This window comes from Apteryx mantelli, chromosome 7 (genome assembly GCF_036417845.1).
Source record: "Apteryx mantelli isolate bAptMan1 chromosome 7, bAptMan1.hap1, whole genome shotgun sequence".
Taxonomy (NCBI): Eukaryota; Metazoa; Chordata; class Aves; order Apterygiformes; family Apterygidae; genus Apteryx; species Apteryx mantelli.
Window position 1 is genome coordinate 40385047 of NC_089984.1, and position 27664 is coordinate 40412710.

Genomic DNA, 27664 nt, shown 5'->3' on the forward strand with positions numbered 1-27664 from the left:
AGTTTCTCAAGGAAATCTAGGCATGTTAAAACACAGCCTATTTTTGTTCACTTTTGGACTGACTTTAACTGGAAAACCTTTTTGGATAACAGGTAAGCTTTTCATTTTTGTTACATAGTCAGAAAGTTTCTACAAGTCTTCTTGTACCCGTCAGTCCCGATCATAAATATGGACAACTTACAGATTGAGTCAGGACTCTCGGTGGTTATTAGAAAGGCCAGACCTCTAGCTGAGAAAACCTTATCCAGGAAACATGTATCTGGAAAAGATTGCAGGTTGAGGCTTTTTATTGGTTTTGTTGTCTGTGGTTTTTCCCCCTATGTAATAGGTGTGTGAATGCATCATCTTCTGTACCGAACACCGGTTGTGACCGCTGCGGTTACGGGATCTGTGCTGCGGTGAAGACTGGAGAAAAATGTTTGGGTCTTTCGTAATGTGAGGGAAACTACCTCTCCTTACTGTACTTTGTTTTTTCTCCTTGTTAGTTCGTTTCCGTTCATGATTTGGCCTCTGCTGTTAGATTTAGATCAGATGCAATACCTGAAGTGTTTGTTGGAAAGCGGTATGTTTAGAGGCAGTTTCCCCCTTTCAGGTGTCAAAGTGTAATTGTTAGAACCACATCTCCACTGTTAGCGCAGTTACGCTTCACTCATGAAGCAGAAGTGGGTTGTTTGATTTAGTTAAGAACTTAAAGTGATTCGAGGATAAAAAGCAAAGTCAAAAGTAAATGTTAAGAGCCAATATTGTTGGGAGGCCTGTTTGCTAATACAACATCAACATTTTTGTTGTAATGTCAGTCTTTAATGTTAAACATGTACTACGTGTGCCTAGCTTTTAAAAATCTTGATGTTATCTGATAGAGATTGTCTTTATAAATAACACTGAAGAATCATCCTCCTCGCTTCGAATGGGTGATTCATAACATGTTCTGTGGCTTTTTTGCAATTACTAACTTCTGTCACAGAAATGTGGGAGGCAGAGGGTGACTTCGCACTAGAAAAGAAAGGAAATCTTTTTGGTTCCATATCAAAAGCACAATTTAAGAAGCAAGAAACCACCACTTTGGATGTTAAAATCAATGTTATCATTGGCTCTGTAACCCCTTTGAACATGGTGGTTGTGTCTCTGTTGCCCACAATGAGAGCTAATACCAGATGGATGAGCAGACAAAGAGGAAGCAGAATTCAAGTTCACCCAATTTAAAAAAGTCATTGGAGACTGGTTTTGTCTTTATAATATCATTTACCTGAAACCAGATATTCAACAGGCTTCTTATCCTTACCTTCCTGAGTTAGCATGACGTTCTGGAGTTAATTCTGATATAATGTAAATGGCGCAGAGGATACAACCATGGCAGTGGCTGGAACAAAGGAGATGCAGCATTAGACTGACACTGCTGTGCATGGGCGACGGCAGGAGGCAGCGCGATGGCTATAGAGGCAGCATGGTGGCTATAGAGGCGATGGCAGGAGGCAGTGTGATGGCTATAGAGGCAGCATGGTGGCTATAGAGGCGATGGCAGGAGGCAGTGTGATGGCTATAGAGGCAGCATGGTGGCTATAGAGGCAATGGCAGGAGGCAGTGTGATGGCTATAGAGGCAGCATGGTGGCTATAGAGGTGACGGCAGGAGGCAGCGCGATGGCTATAGAGGCAGCATGGTGGCTATAGAGGCGATGGCAGGAGGCAGCGTGATGGCTATAGAGGCAGCATGGTGGCTATAGGGGCGATGGCAGGAGGCAGCGTGATGGCTATAGAGGCAGTGGCTATAGAGACGATGGCTATAGAGGCAGCAGCTATAGAGGTGATGGCTATGGAGGCAGCGTGATGGCTACAGAGGCAGCAGCTATAGGTGTGGTGGCTATAGAGGCAGCGGGTGGCAGAACTAAACATTCAAGACAGCTACATGGGTTCCAAATTCAGACCAGTCCAGAAAGGGATGCTAGTAAAGGGATGTGAACGGAAGGAAAGGGTTAAAGAGGGAGCTGATTTAATCTGGGAAAGGGTAGCAGGAAGTAGAGACGTGAGCAGTGGGAAGGAGGTGAGCAAAGGCAGGAGTTAACAGTAGATAGAGAGAGAGTGCCACGGCAATGGCTCTGTAACCATTAGAAAACATTTCCCAGCGTATTCAGAGACAGAGTTTATTCTTCTGGAGATACAGTATTCTCCTGCTGCCTAGCAAGTTGTTTTGAAACTTCCTGGCAAAATTAGATCCACCTTAATTTCCTTATTTAAAATAATTGTCCTGTACTTCCATCAGCTGCTCCTAGAGAGCCCTGCTATAGATTTACAGATCAGCACATTCTTCCTGGCACCTAGGAGGTGATTTCACAAAACTGGAAGGAATTTTGTTCTCCCTGAAATGTTAACATCTCTTGCATAGTTGATTTAAACTCAACAGCTGCTTCAGAAATTACCAAGAAGGTACAGACAGGTGGACAGAGAAGGTAGCTACGTAAATTTTCTGTGGTACATCAGGTTAAAAGTGTAGGTCTGAGGAAAAAATGATTTAAAAAAGAAAACAGGATGGACAAATTTACAAAGTTAATAATCCAGGTTATAAAATGTCAGAATTAAGATTGTATTTAAGTAATTTGGTAGTTTTTATTTCTGTACTCGCATAGAGTATTATCCAGAAGAACCCAGCTTTAACCAGTGAATGAGAAGTTACCCCTTTTTAAATCAGTTTGACCATTCCTAAACTATTTCTTCATCACTAAGTATGCACTGAATACAGGAGAGTTTGTAAAAATTTCTTGTTCTTGGGGAATTCTGTGATGTTACTGTCATATTGGTTGACTTTTTTTTTTTCAAACAATAGTTAATTTGTTTTGATATGCCACTGTGAAAGAATGAACAACATTTGAGTTACTATGTCAGCTTAAAAGGTAGGTAACTAAGATCAAGAGTTAATCCCAAGATTGTCAGCTACTTTTGGATATCCAGTTTAAAAAACTCTTGTTTGAATTTGCGGTTTTTAGCACTTTACAGCAGTTGGTTTTGGGGTGGTGATATCATTAACTTCGAACACAGTCAAAACATACAGCATTTCTGCAGAGAATGAGGCCACATATACTTAATTTTAACACTCAGAAGTGAGGAGTACTTTGGCCATGAGTGGAAACGTTGATTTCTGTGACTTTACCAGCCTAATCCAAAAACTCTGGAATAGACTCTATAGAATAGACCAAACTGAGTTGGGTCCCATACTGGTGAAATTACTCCTTGATTTATGGTCTGATTAGAATTATCTTTAAGAGACCGCCACTGTGCAGATACCAGTCTGATGTATTACTTATCCCTTCTGATTCTTTAGAAATTTCAAACTTTATTTTTAGGTGTTTCTTCTGAACAGACATCCAACCTTTCTACATTAGAAATAATTGTTCCTCAAAGTCTGACAGGCGGAGAGAACCGTCACCCATTTTTTCATGAGGTTTGTTGCTCTATGTAAATTTTTCTTCTAATATTGTTGTTTTTCACAACGTTGTCCTATATTAGACACACGCACGCGCACACACACGAAGTGCACAAAAACTCACTGTACTCTCAGTTAGTGCCTTTCAAACTTCTAGTCCTGTTAACTGCCTTATCAGAGAGAAGTAGGGAGGAACATGAAGAGTATTGCCATTTCCTCCAAGTCAAATTAGATGTTGCATTCAAACTTGAACTAACATCCATACCGTATCTGTTCTTTTGCACGTTGTACCTGGTCTTTGAATAAACATAGGATTTCACTTTCTAGCACCTAAAGGGCTGGTACTTGCTTTGTACAAGTGGCCCTATATAGTAGTACAGGTAAAATGATTGAGTTAAGAGAGCAGGATCGAAGCCTTCAGTTCTGATAATTACCTTTGTGCCAGATACAGAGTTCAATTACTGAAATAACTGATAATGAAATAGCATTAGTCACCTTTGTACATACTGATTATCGAAAGAAGAATTTGTGAGTCGTTCATCCGGCTGCTGCTGATTTGCACAAGGAGTGTCACAAAACATTATGTGGTAGTTTGGCAACATATTTCAGCTATGCCCTGCCTGGGGAACTGAATCAGACACCCTTTATCCAAGCTGTAATTACTTCCTCTCCCCTAGTTTCTTAGGATCATCTATTCCTGAGTCTATAAAACCATAGCATGGTAGTCTAGATTTAGCTTTACTAATATTTCCTTTTTGTTCTTTTAATACCATAAGTTTTTTTTTTTCATTCTTCCTGTAGGTGCTATGTATTTTATATTCCCTCTATAAATCTTTAATGGTAGACACATTTAATTTCTTGTGTAGTTTGTTTACCTTTTTGTTTTCTCTTCTACATGGAATTTTGTAGCTAAGATAGAATTTAAAATTTCAATAGGAAAGAATGCAGAGTGTGCTACTGAAATGCTGAAAGTATGAGGTTTAGGAATGTGTGTTTTTTGAATCCGGTATACACTTAAAACATATACATCTCTATTGTCAAAGAAAACATAGAACTCATACACCCAGGTAGAAAATCACGTTATTAAGTGATATTTTTTGTTCTGTTTGCAGGAGCATTCAGATGACAAACTTTCGTATTCAGTTAAAACCAGAAATGGAACATACCTCCTAAAACTAAAGAAAAATAAGTATGTGATGCAGTGTCCTAAGGAATTGTTCCAGTTTGGGATTTAGTTTGATATAGAAAAATATTTTTAGACTGGAAAATGCTTGGAAGAAACCTTTTAGCTGTCAGATTGTAGTAATGCAAAAAGTTGTGATAAATAATGGCTGTATTATGCAAATAGAAATGATTTTTTTAATTTTGCAGAATTTTATTTTAATTAACTTTTTATTAGCACCCCAAGATAGTGGATTTTGGAAAATCGTTGTGTAAAGTTAGAATTCATTTTAACATTAGCTCTTTATTAACCTGGGGTGGGGAGCGTTAGCCATGTTGTACTTGGAGAAATTTGTCTATTTTTGTTGTTCCTCATTTCTGAGTCCAGCCCCTGATATAATATAGTCTGGTCAAATCCTACTGTATAGATATTTAGGTTAAAATATTTTAAATAACCTATTTTCCAAATAATGTATCTCATTTTTAAGGTATTTTGTTTCATGTCTATGGATTTTAATAATAATTTAGCATGTGTATGCTGCTAACAGAATGTAGTACTTATGATTCTTGATTTATATCTTGTGTTATAGCCTGGTAAGAGAGCAGTGGTTTATTTTTGTTTCCAGAAAGCTTGTTAGTGAAGACTTTAGAGTATATACATATGGGAAAAATGGGAAAATGGAGACTACACAGTCAAAAATCAAGGTATTGTACTTAATAAAGTTCCCCGTTTGTGTAAGTTTCCTCAACCCTGGGAAGCCAAGCTTCATGCGTTGAAGGTCATATTAACAATTTGTTAGAACTGAGGACTACAACAAGATGTATATGCATCTAAATGTATTTTCAAAGCAAAAACAAGTGTATGCAACCATTCACTCTGAATGTCTTCATATCTCTATGATAGGACAGTGAAAATCGATTCCATTTTTGGCAGCGGAAGGAAAAGTAGAAGTGATGCACATAAAGTAGCTAGAGAAGAAAAATAAATTTGCTGGAAAATAGGCTTTCCTGAGTTTTAATATTCATGACATTTATGTTTATCAATTTTTGTTGATATAAAACATAACACTCTATGTCTTATGAGGGAGTGTGCTTATCTTCATTCTGTGTATGATGATACATACTTTTGCAGGATATGAAAGGAATAGAAATTTATGCCAAGATTGGATTTGAGCTACCTGATTATGTTGCCATTGCATAGTATACAGCTAAAAGTACAGTGGCAACATCAAAGCTCTATAGTTTTGAGGCCCTGAATCAAGGAAACCTTAAGCATGCTTTTACTTTTAATTTCAACATGAAGCATGTGAGCCCAGTAAAACTTAACTGAGTGCTTCAAGAATGAGAAAGCTTTTTTTGATTTAATTAATTTAAGGTTTTCTTGCATTTCAGACACACTGTTATTATCATGGCACTGTTGAAGGAGTTGCTGACTCAATGCTTGCTCTTAGCACATGTGATGGCCTTAGGTATTATCACTTACTTTTTACTTTAAGATAATTAATTGTGCAATACCACAGTAAAAACAGTAAAAAAGAGTTGCTGTTGCTATTCATCAAACAGCTGGAAAAAAACCACTGTTCTATCTTGCAAGTATTTTCTGTATGTTAACACCTTAACATTTTAATTTAGTGTATCTGTCCCACTGTACAGATATCGTTGATGGGCTGCATTTAGAATTTAGCTTTCAGAACAATGGAAGTGTTTCAAATACAATACAATTATGTTAATCTGAGATATATAAAAGAGCCAAATTATTTATAAAAGGCGATAGTGTTCTCCCAAGTTCTCCCTGCGGAATCTGCCCATGTGAGTTGACAAAAAGAAATGGCATGCACAGCAAGCTGTGCAGGCATCGAGACTGTGCGTAGAGTGTGTCGGTGCTCCCTGGGCTCATTTAACCGGGCTCTTCAGCTGGGCTTTGGATGAACTTGTAGGATCTTGAAGCCTTGGTGGGGGAAGGGGAGAGTTATAGAGACAGGGTAGTCGACAAAACGCGGCTCAAGTCAGGATGCCTGCAGTGGGTGCATGCAGCTGGGGAAGTGCGCACAGGACATGGCTATGGAGGATCCTCTTGTATCCTTCCTGGGAAACCTGCATGCTCAATCACCCCTCTGAAATGCCTGTACACCAATGCACGCAGCATGGGGAATAAACAGGAAGAACTAGAGATCTGTGTGTGGTTGCAGGGCCATGATCTCATTGCAGTTACAGAGACATGGTGGGATAGCTCACGTGACTGGAGTGCTGTCATGGATGGCTACGTGCTTTTTAGGAAAGACAGGCCAGGAAAGCGAGGTGGTGGAGTTGCTCTTTATGTGAGAGAGCACCTGGAATGTGTTGAGCTCTGCCTAGGGATGGATGAAGAGCGAGTGGAGAGCTTATGGGTAAGGATTAAAGGGCAAGCTAGCATGGGTGACACTATTGTGGGTGTTTACTACAGGCCACTTGATCAGGAAGAGGAAGTCGATGAGGCCTTCTACAGACAGCTGGAAGTAGCCTCACAATCACAGGCCCTGGTTCTCATGGGGGACTTCAACCACCCTGATATCTGCTGGAGGGACAACACAGCTAGGCACAAACAGTCCAGGAAGTTCCTGCAGAGCACTGATGATAACTTTTTGGCAGGTGATGGAGGAGCCAGCGAGGAGAGGTGTGCTGCTGGACCTCGTACTAACAAACAAAGAAGGACTGGTTGAAGATGTGAAGGTCGGGGGCAGCCTTGGCTGCAGTGACCATGAGATGGTGGAGTTCAGGATCCTGCAAGGAGGAGGCAGCAGGGCACTAAGTAGGATCGCAACCCTGGACTTCAGGAGAGCAAACTTTGGCCTCTTCAGGGACCTACTTGGAGGAATCCCATGGGTTAGGGCCCTAAAAGGAAGGGGTGTTCAAGAGAGCTGGTTAATATTCAAACATCACTTCCTCCAGGCTCAAGAGCGGTGCATCCCTATGAGTAGGAAGTCAAGCAAAGGAGGCAGGAGACCTGCATGGATGAGCAAGGAGCTCCTGGCAAAACTCAACCAGAAGAGGGAAGTATACAGAAAGTGGAAAGGGGGACAGGCCACTTGGGAGGAATATAGGAACGTTGTTAGAGTATGCAGGGATGCGACGAGGAAGGCTAAGGCCCGTTTGGAATTAAATCTGGCGAGAGATGTCAAGGACAGCAAGAAGGGCTTCTTCAAATACATCAGTAGCAAAAGGAAGACTAGGGAAAATGTGGGCCTGCTGCTGACTGGGGCGGGTGCCCTGGTGACGAAGGGTGCAGAGAAGGCAGAGTTACTGAATGCCGCCTTTGCGTCAGTCTTTTCTGCTCAGGCCAGCCCTCAGGAACCCCAGACCCTGGCGACAAGAGAGAAAGTCTGGAGAAAGGAAGACTTTCCCTTGGTGGAGGAGGATTGGGTTAGAGATCATTTAAGCAAACGTGACACCCACAAATCCATGGGCCCCAATGGGATGCACCCACAAGTGCTGAGGGAGCTGGCGGATGTTATTGCTAAGCCGCTCTCCATCATCTTTGAAAGGTCATGGAGAACAGGAGAGGTGCCTGGAGACTGGAAGAAAGCCAATGTCACCCCAGTCTTCAAAAAGGGCAAGAAGGAGGACCCAGGGAACTACAGGCCAGTCAGCCTCACCTGCATCCCTGGAAAGGTGATGGGGCAGCTCATCCTGGAGGCCATCTCCAAGCATGTGGAGGACAAGAAGGTGATCAGGAGTAGTCAGCATGGCTTCACCAAGGGGAAATCATGCTTAACCAATCTAATAGCCTTCTCTGATGGAATGACTGGCTGGGTAGATGAGGGGAGAGCAGTGGATGTTGTCTACCTTGACTTCAGCAAGGCTTTTGACACTGTCTCCCATAACATCCTCATAGACAAGCTCAGGAAGTGTGGGCTAGATGAGTGGACAGTGAAGTGGCTTGAGAACTGGCTGAATGGCAGAGCTCAGAGAGTTGCGATCAGCGGTGCAGAGTCTAGTTGGAGGCCTGTAGCTAGCGGTGTCCCCCAGGGGTCAGTACTGGGTCCAGTCTTATTCAACTTCTTCATCAATGACCTGGATGAAGGCACAGAGTGCACCCTCAGCAAGTTTGCAGACGATACAAAACTGGGAGGAGTGGCCGATACACCAGAGGGCTGTGCTGCCATTCAGAGAGACCTGGACAGGCTGGAGAGGTGGGCGGAGAGGAACCTCCTGAAGTTCAACAAAGGCAAGTGCAGGCTCCTGCACCTGGGGAGGAATAACCCCAGGCACCAGTACAGGTTGGGGGCTGACCTGCTGGAAAGCAGCTCTGCGGAGAAGGACCTGGGAGTGCTGGTGGACATGAAGTTAAGCATGAGGCAGCAATGTGCCCTTGTGGCCAAGAAGGCCAATGGTATGCTGGGCTGCATGAGGAAGAGTGTTGCCAGCAGGTCGAGGGAGGTGATTTTCCCTCTCTACTCAGCCCTGGTGAGGCCCCATCTGGAGTACTGCGTCCAGTTCTGGGCTCCCCAGTACAAGAGGGATGTGGCACTACTGGAGCAAGTCCAGCGAAGGGCCACAAAGATGATTAGGGGACTGGAGCATCTCTCTTATGAGGAAAGGCTGAGAGAGCTGGGCCTGTTCAGCCTGGAGAAGAGGAGGCTGAGAGGAGATCTTATCAACGTGTACAAGTATCTGAAGGGAGGGTGTCGAGAGGATGGGACCAGACTCCTTTCAGTGGTGCCGAGCGACAGGACGCGAGGCAACGGGCACAAACTGAAACACAGACAATTCCATCTGAACATGAGGAAAAACTTCTTCACTGTGAGGGTGACAGAGCCCTGGAAGAGGTTGCCCAGAGAGGTTGTGGAGTCTCCTTCTCTGGAGCTATTCAAAACGCGCCTGGATGCGATCCTGTGCAATGTGCTCTAGGTGACGCTGCTTGAGCAGGGGGGTTGGACTTAGACAATGTCCAGAGGTTCCTTCCAACCTCAACCATTCTGTGATTCTGTGATTTCTTTTTGACAGGCAGGAAAGGTCAAGTGTGAATGTTCACCTAAATATCCTTCCTGTATCGTATCAAAATGAGATGCCTGCCAGTCAATAAATAGTGGCATTTCCTGGCAAATAATCAGCATACTGGTATTTCAGTTAACATTTGACCTCACTAAACAGAACAGAAATATTGTTTTGGGTGTTCTGCACACTTATGCAGACTCAACTCCTTCAGTTACCTTGAACACCTGTTTTTTGAGGAATTTCTTTCACAAGCTAGTAACTAGAGAATTCCTTTTCTAAATATAGTTTAAGATTCTGGAGAACAAGATAATAGCTTCTGAAAGATTCTCTTACAGCAAATGGGCATGAACCAGGTGTTTCTGAGTCATGGACAAATGCAAAATCTTTTTACTTAGCTGCACCCATAGTGCAATACTGCTGTTGCCATCATAAACACACTGGTGATTTTAGCCTTTCTTTTCATCTTAAAAGGTATCTTTTTCAGAAAAGCTAGATTACTTTAGCTACATGGAGCTAGAAGTGAGACTAGAGATAAGGACCAAAACAGCCCCTTTGCTTCAGCTGTGTATCCACAATCCAGTCTCATTAATTCAGTAATGATTAGGCTTCCCTACTAAATGACTCAAGGAGCACACGCCTGTGTATGATTATTTTTAAAAAGTTCTATTTTGTCTTTGAGATACTGTTGTGCATTTGAACTTAGTCCCCATACTAAGATAATTTATTTTAAGGTAATAATTTATTTCAACATAGTGGTATGAAGAGTCATAGTTTTTAAATATTCAGCTTTCATTCACTCACCTAGTCATAATTGTGGAATAATTTTTCATTCTTTTATGATTACTAGAGGAATTCTCTACATTGGTGACAAGTGGTATGGAATGGAGCCACTCAACACGTCCAGCACATTTGAACATGTTTTTTACCAGTTAGAAGATGTGCAGCATATCCCTTTCCGATGTGGTGTGCTGAATGACAGTCTTCCTCATGAAAAGACATTTGTGAAGCATTCTGTGAAATACGCATTTTTATCAAACAGTACCTCTAGTGGGGAAAAGCTTTTGAGGGTAAATACACTTCTGCTTCTCTCAAGGGCTGTGGTTCAACCCCTTTCCTCAGGCTATTCCAGCAGCCAGGAGTCTACAGAGCTCTTGCTTTTGCTAGGTGGGTTTGGCCTGGCTGGCCACTTTCTTGTGGCCCTAATTTTCATGGACCCCAAACTAATGGGAGTACCGCTAAGGAAATCCTGAAACAGAATAACAGCACCATGGGAATTTAGCATAGCTTCAAGCCAGCCTTTAGCAGAAGAGCAGAGAGTATGGTGCGAAAGACATGCAGCTGCCTTTCAGCTCATACATCTCCAGTGTCTGACCGGAAGTGAATTACTGACATAGATATTTATGTGGAAATCTAAAGCAATTTGACCTTGGAGGCCACATTAAAAAATGGACTGTTGCCTTATAAATACATGAAATAGAAATCATGAGAAAAATAAATTAAAAAAGTAAAACTTGCTAGTCATTATGTTAACTTACTGTTCTTTCTAATTTACAGAAGAAGCGCGCTGTCTTGCCACAGAAAAGCTATGTGGAATTATTTATGGTAGTGGATAACAACAGGGTAATTATTTCATCCAATGCTAAATACATGTTATTAAATTATTAAAACTTTTCTCTGACATTTTCATATGGTATTTTACAGTTTTTGCTGAAGAAATCTGACTCTGCTGCAGTGCAAAAGGAGGTAGTTGAGCTGATAAATTATGTTGATGGGGTAGGTTCAGTCACATTCAGTAGTTTCTGCTTTATCATAGTTTACAAAAGATTGACTAATGCAGTAAATTGTACAATTATGTTCTGAAACTGTATTTGGTAGTTATTTATCAATGTTTAATATAGTTAAAGAATGTCATGAATCTATGCACAAGGCTTGCAGAGGTGCAGGCAAGGAGAGAGATGCAAGATGTTTTTAAACCAATTCTGTATGCTCCCAGACTTTGGCTGCTCCAGGAACCTGAGGTCTCCAGTATATTTTATATTTCCAAGAAGAGTCTTTCTCTTGTTTGTAGTTTGTTTTTTATTAAGCAAAATGTCAGAACTGTGAAGAATTCCATAGGATCTCTAATCATCTCTTCCCAATTTCTCCTCAAGACAGTTGGCTAAGGAAACGAATGAATGTGGTTATTCCAGCCTCTCACATCTGAAAGTTATGTTTAAGTACCTCTATGAAGTAGATGGCCTTCAGTCACATATGCTTTCCTCATGTAAAACTAAGTGTTAATTACTAAAATAAACTAAACTTATGCTTCCATTGTTATGTTCAGCCTCATGTTTACTCAGCAGTACTGATGTAATCTTTCAGAATTCAGTTGAACCACACTGATGGACAGTAATTATCATTGTGTATTTCCAGATGTATAGAGCTTTAAACATCCAGATTGTTTTGGTTGGATTAGAGATCTGGTCAGATACAAACCACATATCTGTAATGGATGGTTCAGCTGGAGATGTACTGAGCAGATTTGTTTCTTGGAGACAAAAAGATCTTATTAAACGATCAAGAAATGACGTTAGCCATCTCATAATGTAAGTTTTGGTTCAGTGCAAAAACTAGTCACTCTGCCAGTGTTGTTTATGTATACGATTTTGGTTTTATATATGATTGAAAATATAACTGGAGCAAAGTTCACTCAACTTCCAAACTGTTTTAACCAGGAAAAACATCAAGAAACTATTTTTGGAATGAATTCCTTATTTTCCATCAACTCACTGACACAGCAGACTTATGTGATCATTGCTTTCAAGCAATGTTATTCAGCTTTTCATGATTAATAACAGTGACACCCTGATATAGTGGCAAATTTCTTCTTGACTCCAGGAAGACCAAATTTTGTCTTGCAGTATCTGAGTGTTTCTCAGTAGGAATTACAAACTTTCATGTCCTATTTCAATAACATCTTCAAACTGCTTTTGTTGCAGAGGGAGAAACTCTTATGCTGGAGCCATCGGAATGGCTTTTGTAGGTACCATCTGTTCACAAGTCCAGGGAGGGTCAATCAGCACTGTAAGTAAATAACTTTGTGATTAATGTAAGAAGCTACACAGGAGTAGCTAAATTATTATAGATGTGCTGCTAGTGAGACAGAGAGGTCTCACAACAATTGAATGCTTTCTTCTATGCATTCGCACAACCCAGAGTTGTAGCTACTGCTATTGCCACTGCTGACATTGTTACTGCAGAGGTACCTTCAGAACATGCTAATAAATAACGTACACTTTGTTGACCTCTTTGGCCAAGTCACCCAGGACTTAGAGACTGGGCTTGGGATGGTACGGTTTCTTTCATTGGGTTTCCTAGGTAAAGATTTGTACATATTATTATACTTACATAAAAAATAAATGTATTTCCCAGTTTCTCTGTTCTTCACATTCCAGTCTGCTTGACTAATTTAGTCCTGAAATCATTCTTTGATCACCTTTTCATAATTCGTTTAGCTTAAGGTTGTATCAGAAAAGCCCATCTTCGTAACTTTAAGGTTCATAAGCACAGTATTTCTGCGATGGGAATGCTGCCACAACATAACATATATACTTTTTGACTCTTTATGTGGATAGAGACTGAACATAATGCGCTATATTCTTAAGTGCCCAGAATTCTCCACAAAAGGGCTGTGAATGGGGAAAAATTCTAAATTTGGCAAAATTAGCCAGAAACTTTTTCTCTCCTTCAGCCTTGAGGGCAGAACCAACATCTCCTGAGGTACCTGTCTTTATCATATGGATGCCATAGTATCATGAACAATCTCAGAGCCAGATTCTGTTCTTTATGTTTAACAATGTGTTTGTCTTTGAAGACTCCATTGAAATCAATGACATTACTGATTACCTATGGTATTCAGAATATAATCCTGACAGAAAGAACAGAAAGAGTCTGGCCCTACCTTAAAAAAAAAGTGACAAATTGTTTGGTCTTTCTGCTTCTTTTTTTGCAATACTATAATCTGTCTTCATAGCTTCTGCGAGACTTGTGGCTTGAATAAATCAGGGGGTAGAAACAAAGTGATTCTGTTAGTTTCGTAAATAATTTTTAACACTGATTCTCTTTATTAGTTTAATCATAACAATGTGTTACGTCATGCTACAGTAGTTGCACATGAATTGGGCCATAATCTTGGAATGAAACATGATGATAAAAGATGTCCTGCATCCTACATTATGTACAGCACAGATAAGTAAGATTTCCATTTATTTTATTTTAATCATTGTTATTTATCTGTGGTGGCTAGGCTTCATGAGCTGTGGAATTCCCATGAATGTTAAAGAACTTTTGAGAATGGAGAGTTTGTTTGAGAAGTTTAATCACAGAGGTGAACTCGCTGACTTAGGACTTGATATCATTATAATGTGTTTGAAACATTACCTGTTTTCTGATCCAGTGATTCTTTTATTTGTAGCATTTGTAAAAGATCACTTAGATTTTGGGTTGTGTTTTTTTAATGTTAGTGCGTTGCTGATTTTTACCCTACTGAGAATGCTCTGTGTATACTCACTGGATTTGTGCAAACATGTGTCCTTCCAAGGATTCCCTTAACCATCAGTTTAAACAAAACCTCTCAAACTGTCTTTCCTTCAGTTCATTTGTTCTTTGGCTTCCCTTTATCTAAGAGAAAAAGATCATATTATTTTATCTGTCCACACTTGTATTAATCAGGATAACTGAAGACTGGACCAAGCTGTTGTGGGAAGATGCGTTCCTGAGTTCTTAGGGATTCCAAATTAAAGTGATAGTTCTTCTGGAAAATATGTTTTAATCACACATTTTGGGACTCAGTACAGATGAGGAATTTTTGAGGCCCATTTCAAATAGGACATCAGAATAGATATTCCAATGGTCTCTTTTGCTTCTGAAAATATCTCTACATTTGTTGTAAATAGTATCTTTTAACTTCAAGGAGTGCCATACTCTAATACAAGCTGAAGTAAAAATCAACTATCTCATGATCTCCTAACATTACAAAACATAGTATTTATAATAGATTGAATTATATTAAATGGTTTGAATTGCATTGCTTTTTGTAAGCAAAATATTTATATTAAAATAACATCATGTTTTTCAGTGGATCCAGGAATTTCAGCACCTGTAGTGCAGATGATTTTGAGAATCTTATTCTAAATGGAGGAGGAAACTGCCTCAGAAATCCTCCCAAAACAAGTAATGTTTACAAAGAACCTGTCTGTGGTAATAATGTGGTGGATGGCAATGAAGAATGCGACTGTGGCAAACCGCAGGTATTACAGTGAAATTCAGCTGGATGCTTGTTCTTTTCCGGGCCTTTTGGTACATCTCATTTCCATTTATATTTGGGAAATTTTCTTTGTAAGTTTAGATTGTTGCAAACAGTATGAAGATAAATTTTAGAAACAGTCTAAAATCATACTTTGATTTTGATGTGAACTCAGCTAACGGCTACTAAACTTCACAGAACTCTGAATCAGTGCTTGAGCAAGCAGTGTATTTCAGTGCAAAAGGTGTGGAAATGCCATTGTTTTTTGCGCTGTCTTTTGCAACATAGATCTGTTATATAGAAGACACTATTAAACTCTCTAGCACTTATTGGATTCCTAACTGGAACCCTTAAACTTAACCCACAACAAAGCTACCTTTAATAGTCATATTCACATTGTCACAATGTCTGTCTCTCAAAGAATGGGATATTTGACTCATTCTTTAGGAAATGGAAGTTTCTCAGACCACGAGCAAATCAAAAGGCTGTCAGCAAATCCAGGTTCCATTGTATAGGTCTTCTAACTCATGAAAAGATACCAACATTTTTCTACATCAAACTATAAATGTGGAGGAAAATTAAGATGGGAGGGGCAATAGGAAGTGTTTCTTAGAAATCAAAGAGTTTCTGCTTCTTTTAGTGTCTATTTAGAATGTAATTTTCTCCTATATCCCTGTGTCACAGCCATCAAAATAGAAGTTTTCTTACTACAAGAAAACTTGTAGTAGGAAAACACAGCCAAACTGTATGCTGGGGTCTGTTAGAACAGAAGGGTCTCAACCTCAGAATATGAAAGAGAGAAGGTGTATTTAATGTTTGGTTTGTCCATGCACTTAGTTTGATGATGTACTTCCCAATTCCTTAGCTGTATAGTGAAGTAAAAACATTGTATCCCCATGTTTGTGGCTGTGCTTTAGGAATGTACAAATCCTTGCTGTGATGCTGCAACCTGCAAACTCACGTCTGGATCACAATGTGCTCAAGGGCTGTGTTGTGAAAATTGCAAGGTAGGCTGTGTTGTATTAAGATAAATTGATACTAATTACTAGTATTTTTTTTGTTTTTTTTTTAAACATAAAACAATGTTTTAAAAAGAAGTTATCTATCGTAGTGTCTCTTGACATATTTTCACATTATCAAAACTACGCTCCACAGCAGAGAGCATGTAAGCAGAGAATTTGGGTCTGATGACTCTTGGCCAGTGGCTTAGAAATCAAATGTCATCTCTGTGTCATCCCTTGTAGGAGGCAAGACTAATTAGGTGACTCAAAGCAGTGATCTCCATTGTGCAAGTCCAAGCTTCTCTAAAGTCTCTAATAGTTGCCTGTTTTTTAATTTGTGCTTGTGTGTGTGTTTTTACAATCTACCCTAGTCCCATGCAGGCTCCGCTGTAAGATTTATACATATACCACCACATGAAATTGAGGGAAATTCTGGACATTCATTGGGTACTGATCTGAAGAACTATTTTGTCTTCCTTAAAATCAAAAATGCTTCCCAGTTGCCATTGTTTCATGTTAGAATTTCTGCTGTGCAAAATAAAAGTCTCTGTTTCTAGTTTAAAGTGGCAGGAGCAGAATGTAGGTCAAAAATGGATTTCTGTGATCTACCTGAATACTGCAATGGAAGCTATGCCTACTGCCCAGATGATGTTTATATCATGAATGGTTACCCATGTAACAACATGAAAGAATATTGCTACTATGGAGTATGCCAAAGTTTTGATTTACAATGTGAATCCATATATGGAAAAGGTATTTTTTATAATTTTATATTAAAAGACTCCTAATAGACATTTCAGATTTTTATTTTTCTTTCTTATATTTCTAAGACAGTGTGATGGCCTACTAACATTTGCAATTATTCTTACAGGGGCACGAAAAGCGCCTGATGTGTGCTTTGAAAAAGCCAATATTAAAGGAGATAGGTTTGGAAACTGTGGAATGAGAGGTGGAGTATACAAGAAATGTCCTGTTCAGTAAGTCACCAGCAAATAAAAGCTAAGCCTAAAACCTTCAATGTGAAAAATTTATCTTGTTACAAACTCTTAAGAGCATGAGACTTAAGAGAAGAACATTTGCTTGAAATGCAAGCTGAAAAGTTCTACTGAACAGTGTGTTTGCACTGATACTGTTTCTTTCTGTCACCGTTTCTCTGAGTGTCATTCGTTCATTACAGGCATAGTCTATGTGGCAAGCTCCAGTGCACTTCTGTTAGTCTTCAAAATCTTCCTGTTTGGAGTGTTGTCAACAATGCGTCCGGGGTTTTATGCTGGTCTTCTGACTTTGACTTAGGATCAGATGTCCCTGATCCTGCTCAAGTTCATGAGGGAACAGCCTGTGGAGAAAGGAAGGTAAGACAAATCACAGCAGCATTACAGAATATGTTCCAACAACTGCAAAGTTCTCCGTAACTTTCTAAATGTTAAGCTGCATTGCAAATTTTCTTGTAATAATGTAGGCTAAAAACATGCAAAATACCTGCCTTGTAAGGAGATTGAGTGTTTGGATTAGCCTTTGGCACTTCTGCTACAGAAAAGCCTTTGTTTTGCTCCTTCGAATTTTACTTACATTTACCTGAGAGAGAAAGTGCTAGGAATCACCATTTCTTTTCTCTCATTTGTATACAGTAATAGGATAAAAAATCTGCTTTTTCAGCTATGCGCACACACAAAAATTAATTAGCTCTTTAAAAACTTGATGCTACAAAGCAGTGGGCTACATTATCAGTTACTCAGATTATTTCCATCAAAATGCAGTAAAAGAATTTAAGACAAATACAGCTATAAAGTTGTGAAGTATTGACTCTCCTACCAGCCCATTTTCTTGATATTTAAGTAAAAGCTGTAGCCTTTTAAACATATGTATTTTTAGAGCATATTTATAAAAGCATAGGATTTTTTTTAAGTTTTGTCTTTAAAGATACTGAACGCTTTTTGCAGGCTTGTGTCAATTTTGAATGTGTTAATGCAAGTTACCTGGGCTACAGCTGTGATGTAAAGCAGAAGTGTAATGATAATGGGGTGAGTAGATGGTGTTTTCATGCCATTTGTGGAAGACAGGGATAGGTGCAAAATCCCTGCATAAAACCAATGAGCAGACAGATGGCTTTGCTTTTTTCTGATCTTTATTAAAAGTCAAGTCCACTTTTTTATCTGTAATTCATATCGTTAATATACCGTAAACCTCTTAACACTAACATTGAAACACATTTTCTTCTTAATTTCTCAAAGGAATCTTCTTCTATTTCTGAGTTGTGCAATCGTAAAAGGAAAATACTATTTTGAGAAGGACAGTCTAATGATTCTTGATTTATATTTCTCTGCCAAAAATTAAAATGGGGTCCAGAGGTTGTAAAACTGAGAAGCTTTTATTTGAACTGTACTCTATTGCAGGCAGATAACAAAAAAGGATTAAATGTTACGGACTTGTGGCATCAGTATCACTCACGGTGTTTTGGGATGTTATGGAGGGGAAGAGCTTATTCCCAGACAGTGCTCCTTTCTCTGTGTAATACTTGTTTCCACGTGCAATTCTTAATGTGGAACTCCAAGTATCCCTTGGAGGTTGAAAGTGGCCACTTTCCTTTGAAAAGAGGTGTTGTCCGTGTGGCTATTCTGTGTTGTATTGACTGCAGGTGTGTAACAACAATGGGAACTGCCACTGCAATTACGGATGGGCACCTCCTTTTTGCGACCAGCCAGGCTATGGTGGCAGTGTCGACAGTGGTCCAGCTCACATAGGTAGGATGCTGAAACTGTCTTTCATTCTGCCTCCAGTGTCTGATAAAATAACCTACTACACAGGGTTTTTTTCACTCTCCTTTATTTTTTAACTGTTTTTCTACTGCATGGAACACTCAGTCATGGACTGACTTGGAGAATGAACAGGATTATCTGATGTGTAGATCTGTAGACTTCAAGGAAGTTAGTCCAGGAGAGAATTTGAGCTCAAGCCTATTTTGTCTGAGATAAAAAACAATACATTAATTGTTTAGAATTACTGTTACATATTTAAAATATGAGTTATGACAAAAATAGATGTCAAGTAGGAAGACTATAGCTTGAGAATGAAACAGCAACCCTTATATATGGAAAAGGTCTCACTGAGACCCTTTGAGGGATTGAGAGGGATTAAGGAGGTGCATGCAGCAAGCAGCACTTGGCTTATCTAAAATTTTAGAAATTCTACAAAGGGAAAATGGAGTAAATTTTGCTGGCCTTTAGACTGAGAGACCATGAAACCTCTTTTCCCTCTCTTTCTTTAGAAATGAGGTTCATCATCTGTAACTTTGGGAAGCAAAAACCAATTCATATTTTATCAAATTTTACCAAATTTATATTTTGGGAAAGGCAAAACCCCTGGTTTTGATTTGTTAATAGCTTAAGAAGACAAAGCTCATGCAGATCAAGTATGTGTAAGCATATACAAAATGAATTTGTCTGATGTAGAGTTCTTCAAAAAATATGTGGAAAACAGTTTGTATGTCATGCAACATGGGGTGGGAAGGAAGGAAGAGGAACTTGTGGTTACATAAGGCCAAATGCTGCTCTTCAGATTCAGAGCATTTTGTAAACTTCAGTGGTGCAACTCATTTTCATCTATAATAATTTGAAGATTGTAGTTTTTACAGCAGAAAGGTGTTTTTTAGCAGCAAAATGTTTTAATGTGAGATAAATGAGAAAATTGTTTCGCGTGATTTCAATTATTTTTTTCTAGATACATCACTTCGAGATGGCCTGCTTGTGTTTTTCTTCCTTGTGTTGCCAATATTGATTGTTATTGTGATAGCAGTCATTAAGCGGGATGCAATAAAAAGAAGGTTTTGCAGGAAAAGTAGAAGACAACAAAGGTATTGCTTTATTACAAATGGGTATTTCAACACTTGAGAGCATGCTCCAAATTAACTCAGCAAGGCAATTAGAAGCATTATATATACAAAGAATATTGTACCTACTACAAGACTGCCTTGCTGCTAGTAATGTAGGTAGTAGTGTTAATCCAGATGCTCCAGCTGTGAACTCTCAAGTGTTTTTTTCCTAAAATATATTGCACTTTCCTAATTGTTTTTCATAACTGCATTTCATGGACACAGGGGAATAGAACAGTGAAATTATTTGCCAAGGCCAGAAAGTAGTGGAGTCAGAGGCCAGTTCTTTAAGCTGTAGCCTAGTCCCTCGAAATACATTGCTTCCTTGAATGTAATTAATCCAAATGGTGATTTTCATGATGACGTGAATTTTATTTCAGGGATAACAATGTGCAGCAACCAAAACAAAATAATACAAGTCAGAATACAAGAAAAAATGAGGTAAGACAGATACATATTTGCATTATTTCGAGTATTCCGAATTATAGTGTGTTTTCTCTAATGTAGTTACTGATGACTTTGTGATTTTTTTGATACATTAATACCATCAGAGTCTCCAAGTATTTAGAAGAATTTATAATGTGCTAGACAAGACTTCTGTTTGGGTGGACGGACCTTGGGTATTATGGGATGGAACAGGCTCCTACTCAGCAGAGCAGCCGAAATAAGTTTGCACCTGAACTCTGCCTCTGTATATGAGAGAAGTTGCCAAGCCAGGCCATGGATCTAGTTCTGATAAAACAAAATAAAAATGAGCAAAACAAAATGTTGTGAGAGAATATGAAGAATGTCACAGGAAGTGAAAGTAAGCTCTGAAATACCATTAGCTTAAGGATTTTCAAATTAAAGAGTATTTCCAGAAAGTAGAAATGTGAACATTTAATTAGAATATTTAATAGGAACAGCTTATTGGGAGACTTGCAAAACTACTTATTTCTCAGACATCCTTGTGTTGTGCTCTTGGGCACATAAATGTTACCTCATTTTACATAAATGGAAAACTGAAGCATGAAGAGGTTAGGTGGCTTATCTACTGCCCTTCCAAACATCTGATGGATAAGAGAACAGAACTCAGAATTCCAGATTTCCTCCTCAGACCCCCAGTTCTGCCTGAAGCTTCACACGCAAATTGTACTTGCATCCAGATCTCCTCCAGGCTGCTTTGTTTTCCACCACCTGTATTGCCTATAATTGACCTAATATTATGTTTTGATGGTGAAAAACATTGCCTTCATTAGCACATGCACATCCCCATAAACATAAGTTTGGGGCTTTGATTTGTTGTAAAACACTGACCGCAATAAATTTGTATATTATTTAGTTTTATTTATCAACTAATACTGAAAAAATAGCCACACTTTGAAATCTGTGTTGTACACTAACTTGTTTTTCTGCGATATCTTTTCCAGTCTACCACATCAAGTCCTGATTTTTTTACCATATCACATTTTCCTAGTCCAAGGTTTGTAGTTTTTAAATGCTTCTTTACTTAATGTTTCCTGTGTATGCATTACTGTATCGCTATAAGCAAGATGCCTGAAGTCTTACGTCCTGCTTAGTGGGATTTTTCAGACAGCATCATGAGATAAAACAGCAAGGTTTCCAATCAGTATGTATGCAACTGCAGAAGCTGGTCCAGTCCTGCTTTAGAAATGGCAGGTCTTCTCCAAGCAATCTAGTAGATTTTTTTTTTTGCCTGTATTTTCTATGTATAGTAGATTAAATGCATGAAGGAGAAATGCTGTTTTACTGCTTGTATAGAAACCAGCATAATGGGACATGTAAATGCTACCAAAGAGGGGTGTGTGTGTGTGTACGTACAATGTTTACCAATGGGTGGTTAAGTGCTAGATGAGAAATATGTTGGCAAGATGGATATGTACAATGTTTACAAATGGGTGGTTAAGTACCAGATTAGAAATATGTTGGCAAGACGGACTTTCTAGCTGTAACCAGTTGTCTCAAGTCTTGAAATACTTCACAAAATGTGTTTTTCACACTTTAGGCAGCCAGTACAAACCCAGTTTCCTGCAGTTCCTTCAGGACCTCCACGACGCACAGTCCCACTTAGACCAGCTGTCTGAAAGTTTCTTGAAAGCCCTCACCAGTTCAGACAATTAACTTATCTGAAAAAATATGTGAAAGGTAAAAAATAATGGAATGCTCTAATATTTGTTTTCCTATCACAATAAGAAGATTGGAGTCCTCCAGTCCCTTTCTTATGCAGTCAAAACACTTTCTGAAAGCCCGTACCACTGGAAGACTTGATGTTCAGAGACACTGAACACAGGACTTCACAATATCCCATTATTTTACTAAGAGCTGCTAGTGATATTTGTGTCTCATCTACCTCACCTCTCTTTTTTTAAATCAAAGGCCTAAAGTTCAACTTCTGTTAGTTTTTATCTAATAAACAGCATCAAGAAACAGAACTCTTCCAAAGTGCAGCCTTACTTGCAGCCCAAAGAGAAGTGCATTCAATCATTTAATGGACATAATTTATTCACCTCTAGTCATATGCTGCAGCAAAAATTATAACATAGACTGGCCTCTTAGGAAGCCTCTGGCCTGTCTACCTCCTGGGCTATCCTGGAAGCTGTACGCTGCCTAGAACCTGGGTGGCGGCAGCTCAGTGCAGCCCGTACCTCTTACGCTGAGTTGTGGATAGTTCCTATACTGTTGCTCTGAGCCTTTTCTTCAGTGTAAATATATCAAAGCCGGGATCGGGATCCCACCTCTCATAACATACTGGTCACATCACTCTTCGATTCTGGTAGTTTGTAAAAATGGCCTGATAAAGGGACCCTAATGAAGGAAAAAACTCTGTGGAGAATAAATCTGAGTCTAAAGAAAACAAGCTATCTCTGTTCTTATTGATAATGTGGCATATCAAGAAATATGTTCTACACCTTAACAATGTTTTAAATGTTCACTAGTTACTACAGCTTGAGATTTTTGCTAGAGACAGGTTGTTACAAAAAGAACAGCTAATTTCTGTAGTTCTAAATGTGACAGTTAGGAAGTGGTACTGATTTAAAAGAAAATGTATGAGATTACATCATTTGTCAGAATGGCAACTAAGGGAAAAGAACCTATTATGTAGACTGAGAATAAAAACTCACTGGAAGAAACAAAATGATACAGATCATCCTTCTTTGTACGTAGGAGAGTGCATTGCACACTGATTGTGTTCATGTGTAAAGGCTAGGAATACAAGGTAGCAGCAACAGTGAATACACTATGGAATCAGCTCCCAAAGAAAATAATTCTAATCCCTTAGATGGTTATTGTGCGTAAGAGCTGGGCGAAAGAACGCAAAACCTCCTGCAGCCAAAAACCTGCACTGGCAAGGAGCATCTTCCAAATAAGTGATGTCTTTCTTAATTCCTGAAAATCTGAAATAATTGTAACTATTAAATATTCCTATCATTCAAATGTGATTAACAAGTGTAATATTAATAAAATTTATTCATCCATGATTAAACATCAGTGTCAGCATATGTAGTAGCATCCTGATTTTATCAGCCTAACAAAAAAAGTCACTTATTTTTTTTCGAAATGGACACATCAGGAATCACTGGACAATCTCGCACTTCTGGTTTTACTAAAATTTAGCATTATATTTATTATCAAAATCAAACTGGCCTAAAACCGATGTTTCACACGTGTGGTCGCGGCGGGAGGCCGCTTAAAGCCGCAGCGCCCCGCGCCCCCCCACCACCACGCCTCAGCGCCGCCTCGACGGCGGCGCCTGCACAGCGACTGCGACTACGCCTGCGCAGCGCCCGCCCCGCGCCCCCACCCCGCTGCCGGCGCGTGCGCGTCTCCGCCCAGCCGTCCCGCGCCCTGCTGCTGCGCATGCGCTCGCCAGCTCCCGCCTCCCGGGCGACCCCGTGCCGGCGATGGAGCAGCGGGAGGCCGCCGGGCGGCGACGCGTGGGGCTGTGCGTGCTGTGCGGGCTGCCGGCGGCGGGCAAGTCCACCCTGGCCCGCGCCCTGCGCCACCGCCTGCCGCGCCGCCAGCGCTGGGACTGCGCGCTCCTCACCTACGATGACCTCATCCCGCCGGAGGCCTTCGGCCCACCCGCGCCGGAGGCGGGGCTGGCGGGACAGACCCCGTTGGTCAGTGCCGCTTTCCTCCTTCCTATTGGGCGGCATCGCTCTCTCGGCTCTCATTGGCCAGTCGCGGGCGTTCCAACCTCAGGAGCCTTATGGCGGGGGGGGGGGGGGGGAGGGGGGGAGAGCGGCCGTTAGCGGCGCTGAGGGGCGGCTCAGCGGCGCGCGGGGCGGCTGTGCCTGAGGGACTCTTTAACCCGTTTTGTTCTGTGATTTCCTAGCTCTCTCGCTGGAAGTTGTACCGGCATGAGTTGTTGCAGTACCTGGAGCACTTCTTGCAGGCTCTTATCAACGGAGACCGTTTGTCAGCCCCCCCAAGCAGAACCGAGTCGACGTGGGAGAGCTTCGTTGCCTGCTGTGAAGGGCAGGGATTGCTCTCCTCGCAGGGACCTGACGCCGGAGCTTGCCATTACTTGACAGACGTAGCCACTTCGAGACCACTGTATTTTATTTTGGATGACAACTTTTACTATCAAAGCATGAGATATGAAGTGTATCAGCTGGCTCGCAAATGTAATCACACTTTATTCTCCTGCATATGATTGATGTAATATTTGGATGCTCTAGTTGTTTTCAGCTTTATAACAAAATAACTAACTAGCAAATAGTGCATTTAACTGCCTTTTTTAATTACTCTTGCAGAACATTTGGTAGTTCTTAATTGCTAAATTTCTAAAACACACTAAGCAGAGATGTCTGTTACTATTTTATTAGAAATTGTTAGTTCATATAAAGCTTTTGTCATATCTGTTGTTCTCAGAAATTATAACTTGAGCAGCCTGCAAGGCAAAATTGTTCATATTCTTCTAGGTTCAGAACTAGTATAGAAATTGCTAGTTCATATAAAGCCTTTGTCATGCATGTTGCTCTCAGAAATTATTACTGAGCAGCTTTGAAGGTAAAACTGTCTGTTTATATTTTTAGATTCATTGAGCTTCTGCCAGTTATTTTTAGAGTGTCCACTTGAATGGTGCTTGCAAAGAAATCATTTAAGAAGTCATCCTTTACCTGATCAGACAATATATCTAATGGCAAGAAAAATAGAAATGCCAGATCTTGAGAATAATGCTTGGGAAAAGAACAGCCTCATCCTGAAAAGCTTTGAATGTACTTTGGAGGATAAGTATGTTACTGTATTGATGCTTGAGTTTTTAAATAAGATCCCTTTTCATAAAAAGGCAGGTAGAACCTTTTCGCTATATCTACAAAGTATGTAGAAAATATTCTGTTTGGGGATTTTTGGAAGACATACATACAATACATATTTTTCAGTTGTTTCGGAAACTCAGTCATCATCCTTTGCAGAGTTTATACTATTATTAGCTGTATTTGTAAACACTTGTTAAACTCATGTAAATTGTCTGAAGCCTTAAGACTGGAAAACAACGGCTGTGGGTTTAGTCATAATTATTTTCCATTTATCCTGCAGTATAACTATTATCTCACTGATTATCTCACAAATTTAACTGAAAGTTTACAAGGTTTTTTCTGTGATGAGATATTTAATGAAAAATGATGAAAAATTAACCAAATAGTTTCACTACAGATATGTTTTACTCTTGCTTGTGTTCTTAGTTTGCAGATCATTCACTTGCTGGCCAATGCTTTGGAAAATCCAGTGAAGCAAAATGAGGAAAATACAGAGCAAAAGGTAGAACTATTTGTCTTTAAGGTTACGATTCTTTCAGATGATAATGAATGAATGAATAATTTATTCCTGAATTGTGTTCTTATCACCATGATGACAAAAGTTGAGAAATGCCTACTGCAGTTCTTGATTGCAAAAGCATGTACATAAGAGTTAACGATATTTGAAATGGGTGCTTCTTTTACCTTATTCAGTTAAACCACTAAACTACCTCTAAGCGTACTGTTGTATATTCTACAGTAGTAAAAAGAATGCCTCTAGGCTGCCACTCCACACAATGAGGAAAATAATGTTCACTTCTGAAAATGTCACGTGTACCTGTCTCTGGGGGTCACCCAGATATATGTTTCAGAATCCAAAGGAGCTGTGTTTTCCTGTGCCAGTCACTGAGTTGATGCTGATATGTTGCCTGCTTTTGAAGAGTACTTCAGTTGATGAAAAGCTAAATAAAATTTAACGTGTTTGCTTACATTCATCCTTTCTGCTCATCCTTTTGGACAGGAAGTAGATCGAGCAATCTGTGCAGCTAGTACTGTCCATCAGGCTGATCAGACTTTCAGACGAATCATCTCTCAAACAATGAAGGACGCAAAAGGTAGGCATAGCATGTTCTAGTACTTGCAGTTCAGCTGGCAACATAAGATTGAACCCGTGAAATTCCTTTGGGGTAAATAATTAAGGAATCGCCATCCTGCAGGTGTGATTGAGGCAATCTCCTTTAACGTCCTGTCAAAGATAGGTTCGGATTCTGCAAATATCTAAATCTGTAAAACTTGTCTTTACACTTGAGTATAAAACTACAGCTTTAACTTTCTTTTAGATAAAAATGTACGCCCAAGTGATATGAAGAGCCTGGCAGAAGAACTCAACAAACTCAAAGCAGAATTTTTAGAAGATTTGCGACAAGGAAGTCATCTGAAAAATAAGATTTGCCAGCAAAATAGTGACCCTGTAACAAGTGTAACTTCTTCATTCCAATATGAGGCAACCAATGTAGTCAATAAATATATTTTAAAATAATGACATGTAATACACTTTTTCAGAGTTAAGAGTATTAAAAGTGTAGCATGGCTTTTAGCAGTACTGCTGAAAAAATTTGAGAGATGAAGCTTTCTCTGAAAGCTTGTGCCGTCACATAACACCTGTCCCTGTATTATCAAACAGAAACCTGGTCTAGCATGATGTGTTTGATTTTTGAAAATCAATCCAACAAAAAAAATCATTAGATCTTTAGATTTAAATTTCACAGAATCATAGAAAAATTAAGCATGGGAGGAACCTCAGGAAGTTATCTAATCCAACCTCCTTCCTGAAGCAGGGCTAACTTCAAGCTAGATCAAGTTTCTTAGAGCCTCATTAAGCTGAGTTTTGAAGAGCACCTTTGCTTTTTTCCTTACCTGTGTGAGTTATTTTCTGCACAAGAGCAGAGCTTCACCTGTAGACCTTCTGATGATCCTGATGGATAGGAAATTTTCTGATGCATGCCTGAAACTCCTGACAAGAGAAAATAATTTGCTGCTTAGGTGAATGATCTGGACTACTTTAAGAAGTGGGGAAGAAAAACAGCAAGCTTTCATTCCATGTTGTAAGGAGTCTGCTCTGAGAACGTCTGTTTGCTTCAGCTACTTAGGGGACTTCAGTAAAGGACCATTTCATTTCTGGATGATCTGCTCTGCTATGTCAAAACTGGTGTGGTCCTGAATGCTTGTACAGCTCCTAAGTGCCTAGGAAGGTATAAAAACAAGAGGTTGGATGGAGTTTAGGATTTCAAGCATAAGGTAGCATTTATACAATTCACTACAGCATCTAAAGTCAGACACCTAAGTTCCTCTCAAGCCCCGATTTAGTTTCCTAACTCCCTTTTTTGGATCAGGGTCTTGACCTCTCTGCTTGTTTCCCTGACAGCAACTTTACAAAGAAGAGTAAGAGATTTGAGATGCATTTCAACTTAGGCTCCCAAGAGTTGTGTGCACATATATGTGCATGTGTGCGTATGTGCATAAGATGAACTCATGTCCAAAAGAACTTAAAAGTTTGGTGTTGCCTTGAATGTTGTGATGAGTAATACACACAGAAGTTCCATATGCAGTGATGACAGCCTTACTGTGATAAAAACTGATTTCAGACATGCAAACACTGTTGATTGATAATATGGAAATACAAAAATAGTATGAGAAGGCATTTGGAAGATGAGCAA

The 27664-nt window shown here is 39.7% G+C and overlaps 2 protein-coding genes and 1 long non-coding RNA gene across 3 annotated transcripts; 2 read left to right on the forward strand and 1 right to left on the reverse strand.

Moving 5' to 3' along the window:
* Positions 1-23188, forward strand: LOC106494205 (disintegrin and metalloproteinase domain-containing protein 9-like). Its single transcript, XM_067300351.1, has 22 exons — positions 1-92; positions 3337-3434; positions 4529-4605; positions 5204-5282; positions 5970-6046; positions 10399-10618; positions 11106-11171; positions 11253-11324; positions 11964-12136; positions 12530-12614; positions 13661-13782; positions 14668-14839; positions 15753-15842; positions 16394-16589; positions 16708-16813; positions 17014-17188; positions 17777-17857; positions 18472-18577; positions 19554-19686; positions 20085-20145; positions 21114-21166; positions 21710-23188. Exons 1-22 carry the CDS (start codon positions 23-25, stop codon positions 21786-21788), a joined length of 2391 nt encoding a protein of 796 aa, XP_067156452.1. The 5' UTR covers positions 1-22; the 3' UTR covers positions 21789-23188.
* LOC136992483 (uncharacterized) lies at positions 18692-23789 on the reverse strand. The gene is made up of 3 exons (XR_010884764.1): positions 23750-23789; positions 21725-21830; positions 18692-18799 (listed from the first exon to the last, which is right to left on the reverse strand). It is a non-coding gene; the product is annotated as an uncharacterized lncRNA (long non-coding RNA).
* On the forward strand, positions 23585-26518 carry PSTK (phosphoseryl-tRNA kinase). Its single transcript, XM_067300350.1, has 6 exons — positions 23585-23825; positions 24041-24332; positions 24744-24942; positions 25395-25470; positions 25969-26062; positions 26288-26518. The coding sequence occupies exons 1-6, from the start codon at positions 23607-23609 to the stop codon at positions 26485-26487; spliced, it is 1080 nt and encodes a 359-aa protein (XP_067156451.1). The 5' UTR covers positions 23585-23606; the 3' UTR covers positions 26488-26518.
* Positions 26519-27664: the final 1146 nt, after the last annotated feature.

What these genes read in the sequence shown, in the direction of transcription:
- PSTK (XM_067300350.1), top strand. Translation starts at nt 23,607, where the DNA reads ATGGAGCAGCGGGAGGCCGCCGGGCGGCGACGCGTGGGGCTGTGCGTG. An exon ending in TGGCGGGACAGACCCCGTTG is followed by an intron (nt 23,826 to 24,040) that starts GTCAGTGCCGCT and finishes GTGATTTCCTAG; the next exon opens with CTCTCTCGCTGGAAGTTGTA. An exon ending in GTATCAGCTGGCTCGCAAAT is followed by an intron (nt 24,333 to 24,743) that starts GTAATCACACTT and finishes TTATATTTTTAG; the next exon opens with ATTCATTGAGCTTCTGCCAG.
- LOC106494205 (XM_067300351.1), top strand. Translation starts at nt 23, where the DNA reads ATGTTAAAACACAGCCTATTTTTGTTCACTTTTGGACTGACTTTAACT. An exon ending in ATTATGTACAGCACAGATAA is followed by an intron (nt 13,783 to 14,667) that starts GTAAGATTTCCA and finishes CATGTTTTTCAG; the next exon opens with TGGATCCAGGAATTTCAGCA. An exon ending in AGAAGTGTAATGATAATGGG is followed by an intron (nt 17,858 to 18,471) that starts GTGAGTAGATGG and finishes TATTGACTGCAG; the next exon opens with GTGTGTAACAACAATGGGAA.